Here is a 6,622-nt window from a genome sequence, read left to right as displayed (position 1 = left end):
TAGTAGTGATCTTGAATATGTTTCTGTTTCTTTGTTTCTATTTCTTCTTGTTTGAACTGATCTCTTTTAATTTGTATTTTTTCGTATAAATTGGAATGAGTAAGTATATCTTAGAGTAAAAGACAGGTTTTTATAATAGAATTTACTTAGTTGTGGTATGAGGGGGTGAAGAGAACATTAATTTGGTCCACTCTTTGTTTCCTGAACCTGAAAGAACCAAAGAATTGGTCAGCATTATGGTGTCAAGAGCTATTCTCTGGTTTGTTTAGGAAAATAAAAATGTAAACATTTTAGATTATCATTATTTGTGTTTATGTTCTAGAGGATCTCTGGGAAAGTTTAGAAAATGCTAGTGGTAAACCTATAGCAGCAGTGATGAATACCTGGACCAAACAAATGGGATTCCCCCTCATTTATGTGGAAGCTGAACAGGTAAACTTATATAAAGTCCTTCCATTTGTCTGATATTAAATGAAATTCAGTACAGTGTTACCAAATTTGCTTTTCTGTACTTTAAGTGTTGTACTGACATTTAAACCAGCCCTCTTACTCTTTTTCTCAGTGACTTTGCCCCCACATCATTAGAATTATACATGTTTAAAGTAGAAAACAAGATGTTGGTTTAACATTTAAAAAAAAAATCAGTGTATTGATTCATAATCATTAATTAACAGAATCAAGTAGAAAGAACCACATAATCACCCAATTAGATGCAGAAAAAGCATTTGGTAAAACTCAGCACGCATTTATAATATATAATATCATTGTGTAAAATTGGTCTTTAATGTTGATTGAATGACAGTGTGATTCTTGATTTTTTTTTTTTTGAGGCAGACTCTTGCTCTGTTGCCCAGGCTGTATTGCAGTGGCGTCATCATAGCTCACTGCAAGCTCAAACTCCTGGGATCAAGTGATCCTCCTGCCTCAGCCTCCTGAGTAGCTGGGAATACAGATGTATGCCACCACACCTGCCTAATTTTTTTCTATTTTTGGTAGAGACAGGGTCTCACTCTTGTTCAGGCTGGTCTCAAACTTCTGAGCTCAAGCAATCCTCCCACCTTGGCCTCCTAGAGTGGTAGGATTACAGGTGTGAGCCACCATGCCGGGCCAGCAGTGTGATTTTAATTAGAATTACACTCATTAGTTGAACTGTTATCTGAATTCAAAGTGGAGTACTTCAGAATGAGTTATTCCCCAACAGGACTGAGAATTACATATCAACCTTTAATGCTTACCAAAAAGTTTATCTTAACTCAGTTTCATTATATGAAATTACAAAATTATTGTCTTAAATTTCTTTGCCATGGTTTTATGAGCTGCATAGGGAATTAATTACAGTTCATTTTTAGGGAAGAGGATTCGTAAATTTTTTTTTTTGTACATGTTTTTCCTTGTGGTCCTATATTGTTCATAAAACTGAGTAAGTTTTACAAATAATTTCTCAATCTGGTAATCTAAGATAGTAAATTTACTTTTTTGCATTTGAAGTATTCTAGGTTACATTTAAATTGGCCCTTGTACTCTCGAAATGCACCCAAATTTACGTGGAATGTTTTTTGTTTTTTTTGGGTTTTTTTTTTGAGACAGAGTCTCACTCTGTCTCCTGGGCTAGAGTGCCATGGCCTCAGCCTAGCTCACAGCAACCTCAAACTCCTGGGCTCAAGCCATTCTGCCTCAGCCTCCCAAGTAGCTGGGATTACAGGCATGTGCCACCACACCTGAGTAATTTTTCTACTTTTAGTAGAGACGGGGTCTTACTCTTGCTCAGGCTGGTCTCGAACTCCTGACCTTAAGCGATCCTCTTGCCTCAGCCTCCCAGAGTGGCTAGGGTTGCAGGCGTGAGCCACCACGCCCAGCCTATGTGGAATATTTTAATGTGGATGCTTGCCAGTTACCCTTCCAGAGCCACATCTTAACTTTAAACATGATTGGATTTACTAATAAATGTGCACATTGGAGGACCTCTCAGTTAGATTGGCTGGAAGAATTTGTAAAGGCAGTTTAGGGAACACAACTGATGATGTTTGGTAGAAAAGAATACTTGTAGTAGGTTTTGTGACCTACCATTGTGACCACATTATTTTCTCCAGTTTTGACTAGGCTATTATGTAGGAGATGACTGAACGAACTTGACATTGACAGTCCATTTAGGCTGACAAGTAGTTTTCTCTTTACCTGACCTCTTTTTTTTTTTTTTTTTTTTTTTGAGGATCTGTATTGGTCTCGAACTCCTGAGCTCAAATGATCCACCCGCCTCGGCCTCCCAGAGTGCTAGGATTACAGGCGTGAGCCACCGCGCCTGGCCTACTAAATGTTTTTAATTGAATTTTAGTTCATTAAGTTGTAAGTTTTAGAGTATAATAGAAGGGACATGTGAGTTTTTAAAATTAGTGAAATGATAGTTGTTTTCTTTACGTGTTTCCATCTTTTGTTTTTAGGAATGGTGGACTCATCTTTGGTTAAATGAAGGTTTTGCATCCTGGATCGAATATCTATGTGTAGACCACTGCTTCCCAGAATATGATATTTGGACTCAGTTTGTTTCTGCTGATTATACCCGTGCCCAGGAACTTGACGCCTTAGATAACAGCCATCCTATTGAAGTGAGCCATATTTTCCAACCATTGGCCTATGACTGCTCTCATTTTCAATGAAATAAGTTAATTTGTTATACAGATCCTTAGGACTCTTAAAAAAGGAGAAAATTGCATGGGTGATTTCACTTGTTTTTATAGTTCATATTTCCAGTCTTGAAAAGCTAATAAGACCAAGTTCTAGTTAACATTTCTTTTTAAGATATGCAGTAAAACAATTTGGTCTTTGTAGAAGCAGGTGCTGTGTATCTATAAGCATTCACTAAATATGTTTTTGCTGAATAGTATGGGAGAAACCTTATCTGTTGGGTAACACTGTGTTGGTTTCAAGGAAAATTCTGGACATAGTGTTTTATTATTGTCCTTATCTATTTTTGTGTATATTTGAATTCTCTTGGCCTAGCCTATTCTTACCTCAGTTAGTTTATATGTATAAATTTTGGGTCCAAAAAGACAAGAGTTATAATCCTACTTTGACATATTTAACTAGAGTCCGATAGAATTGTAAATAATTACTACTAGTGTAGGAAATCAAATGTTTTTCATCTCTCCAATCCTTCCTCAGCTTCCCCTAGTTCCCCCAAGAATAAAAAGAGATTTAGTGACTTGCCTCCTAGCAGAACAAAGTCAAGACTGGAACCCAGGCTGTGAGGGATGACAGGGATCATGTTATATACTCCACTTTATTAGGATTAACTATTACATTCTTTTGAGGAGTGTCATTATACATTATGAGTGAGTTAAAGGCAGAAAAATATAAGTTAGAAGGGTTTTCCTAGAAAGCTTTTTATGTAATTCAGCATTACAGGCTATCTGCTTCCTGTCATAACCCTGAATCACACTGTCTGCCAGGTCAGTGTGGGCCATCCATCTGAGGTTGATGAGATATTTGATGCTATATCATATAGCAAAGGTGCATCTGTCATCCGAATGCTACATGACTACATTGGGGATAAGGTAAAAAGCAATTTAAAAAATCTTTCATTCTTTTGTGGTGAAATCATAGAGTTTTGCATGGAAAAAATGTCTGATTTTATTTGAATTACGTTCCTAGATAATTTTTGGCTTGTCTTTATTCCATTTTAATGAGAAAAAAGTGAGAACTGCAGTTCTTTTTAATTGACTACTATGGTCTCTTAGATGAATGATGTGCAAGTATATTTGGGGATGGGAGTGGGAGGCTGGCATCAAACTTAAAAGCAAAAGTAGAAGGCAAAGAGTATGCATTCTTGAATAAAAGGCAGTAGGCATCAGAGAGATTTGTGTTTTTCAGTATAGCCGATACTTTAGTGTTTGAGTAAATTTGGTTTTGAGTACTGATATATAAATATACTATAAATTCTGAGATCTGACTCTCCTGGATTTAAAAAATTGTGTTTTCTCAGGACTTTAAGAAAGGAATGAACATGTATTTAACCAAGTTCCAACAAAAGAATGCTGCCACAGGTAATCTTTAATAGCTTGAGAGAAAAATGGAGAGAAAATGTTGTCACTCTATCCAGGGTGGGACATTTAATTTTGTTTTAAATGCTTAATTTCCACGTAATTCATAGGAAGTAAAGTAGACTTATTTGAAGCCATGTGCAGGTTGAGTATCCATAATCTGAAAATCCAAAATTCAAAATGCTCCAAAATCTGAAACATTTTGAGTGCTGATGTGATGCTTAAAGGAAATGTTCATTGGAGCGTTTCAGATTTTGGATTTTTGGATTAGGGATGCTTAACCACTAAGTATAATGCAAATATTCCAAAATCTGCAAAAATCCAAAATTTGAAGCAAGTGTTCCGAATAAAAGATACTCAACCTGTAGTAAGTCATTGGATCAATATGAATCAGGACCCATTGTGCCTTTGGTCATCCTCCAATATTCTGCTTTCTGTAACTTAATGTTTTGCCCCTTTAAAGTCTGAAGAGTTCCATTTACCTTTCCAGAGCTTGTTCTTTTGGTGATTGGTTGGTTTTATTGCCCTAAATTGATAATTGGCCATTAATATAGCTGCAAATTAACCATTTTGTGAGTGAACTTGTGGAACTACAGAGTTTCAGTGAAGTGGAGTCTTAAGATTTTTAGCATATGATGATCTATAATTTATTGTATATTGGAGTCAAAAGAAAGAATATAAGTATAAGTGTTGCTTGAATATGAAAAAGAGCCAGGGTTAGAGTTTTGAATTCTTCAGTTAACAAAAGTAGTTTAAAAAACAAGGTTTGTGGTAATATCATTAGTGTCTAATAGAATGATAAAGGTTCAGAGAGGCCTGACCATGGGTTGTTCCTGAGGTATTTATGGCCTTTGAATTAAGAATATAGTATCTGCTTCTTTGTTCAGGCCATTATGTAACTTTGACTATCAACACCCCCCCCTTGTAAATTTCCATCTTCGTTTGTAACATAGACATTCTATTCCTTAAAGCAGGGCTAGGGAAAAGTATACTCTTAAAAGTTTTATAACTCTTTTGCGTGTGTGTGTGTGTGTGTGTGTGTGTATGTGTATGATATGTGAGGAAAGAATCCTGTGCTTTTAAACCGTACACACACACACACACATATATTTTATGTCCACCTTCGATGTCTTAAAATGTTTTATCAGTAGGGGCTGGGCTGGGGCCTGAGGATCCGCATTCCTGAGCTCCTGGGTGAATCCAGTGCTTCTAGTTTATGGACCACACTGAATAACAAGATTAAACAACCGTTTAACCATTTCCATTTTTGTTATTTATGAAAGACAATTGACAGTTCAAATATATTTCAGTTACCATTCATGATCTTCATCCTCTTGTAGAAGTTCTTTCTATCCTCACAGCCCTTCTCTTAATTCATGCCTTCATCATCTCTCTACAGAAACTCAGCAGTTGTCTACTAACTTGCTGCTTCTTGCCTTACCTCTCTCTCTTCAATTTCATCTCTTACACTAAGCTGGAGTTATCTTTCTAAAGCAAATACAGTCATGTGTTGCTTAATGATGGGGGTACTTTGTGTCCTTAGGCAATTTTGTCATTGTGCGAACATCGTAGAATGTACGTACACAAACCTAAATGGTATAACCTACTACACACCTAAGCCATATGGTACAGCCTATTGCTCCTAGGCTACAAACCTGTATATTACTGTACTGAATGCTGTAGACAATTGTAACACAGTGGTAAGTGTTTGTGTATCTAAACGTAAAAAAGGTACAGTAAAAATACAGTGTAAAAGACAAAAAATGCTACATCTGTGTAGAGCACTTAGACCACGAATGGTGCTTGCAGTACTGGAAGTTGTTCAGGGTGAGTCAGTAAGTGAGGGGGGTGAGTACATGTGAAGGCCTAGGACATCACTGTTCACTACTGTAGGCTTTATAAACACTGTACACTTAGGCTACACTAAACTTATAAAAATATTTTCTCTTTCGCAAGTTATCCTAGCTTACTTTAACTTTTTTACTTTATGCATTTTAAAAATTTTTTTAACTTTGACTTTTGACACTTAGCTTATAACACAAACACATTGTAAAACTGTACAGAAGTCAATCTTGTCTCTTTCTCTCTCTCTCTTTCTTTCTTTCTTTCTCTCTCTCTCTCTCTCTCTCTTTCTTCTTTCTTTTCTTCCTTTCTTTCCTTTCTTCCTTTCTTTTTCTCTTCTTTCTCTTCTTTATTTTAGACAGGGTCTGGATCTGTCACCCCAGCTAGTTGCAGTGGCATTATCATAGCACACTGCAACCTCAAACTCCTGGGCTCAAGCTATCTTCCTGCCTCAGCCTCTCCAGTAGCTGGGACTACAGGCACGTGCCACCACACCTGGCTGGTTTTTTCTATTTTTTTTGTAGAAACCATCTCACTATGTTGCCCAGGCTGGTCTTGAACTCCTGGCCTCAAGTGATCCTTCTACCTCAGCCTCCCAAAATGTTAGAATTACTGGCATGAGCCGTCACACCTGGCTATTTTCTTTGTTTATATCCTTAATAAAAGTCTTTTTCTATTTCTAAAAATTTTTATTTATTTCTTTTTACTTTTTTTTTTCTCTACCCCTCTCTTCCCTTTCTCTT

At 36.6% G+C, this 6,622-nt stretch overlaps 1 protein-coding gene across 1 annotated transcript; it reads left to right on the top strand.

Moving 5' to 3' along the window:
* Nucleotides 1-322: 322 nt before the first annotated feature.
* On the top strand, nucleotides 323-4,131 carry LOC105806161 (puromycin-sensitive aminopeptidase-like; the record flags this gene model as incomplete). Its single annotated transcript, XM_012639235.1, has 4 exons — nucleotides 323-432; nucleotides 2,439-2,603; nucleotides 3,447-3,551; nucleotides 3,980-4,131. Coding segments are annotated over 4 exons (452 nt in total), but the record flags the coding sequence as incomplete, so codon positions are not given.
* Between the last annotated feature and the right edge of the window lie 2,491 nt (nucleotides 4,132-6,622).

Source organism: Propithecus coquereli, unplaced genomic scaffold (genome assembly GCF_000956105.1).
Source record: "Propithecus coquereli isolate 6110/MARCELLA unplaced genomic scaffold, Pcoq_1.0 Scaffold13800, whole genome shotgun sequence".
NCBI lineage: Eukaryota > Metazoa > Chordata > Mammalia > Primates > Indriidae > Propithecus > Propithecus coquereli.
This window is presented reverse-complemented; position numbering and strand designations above follow the sequence as displayed.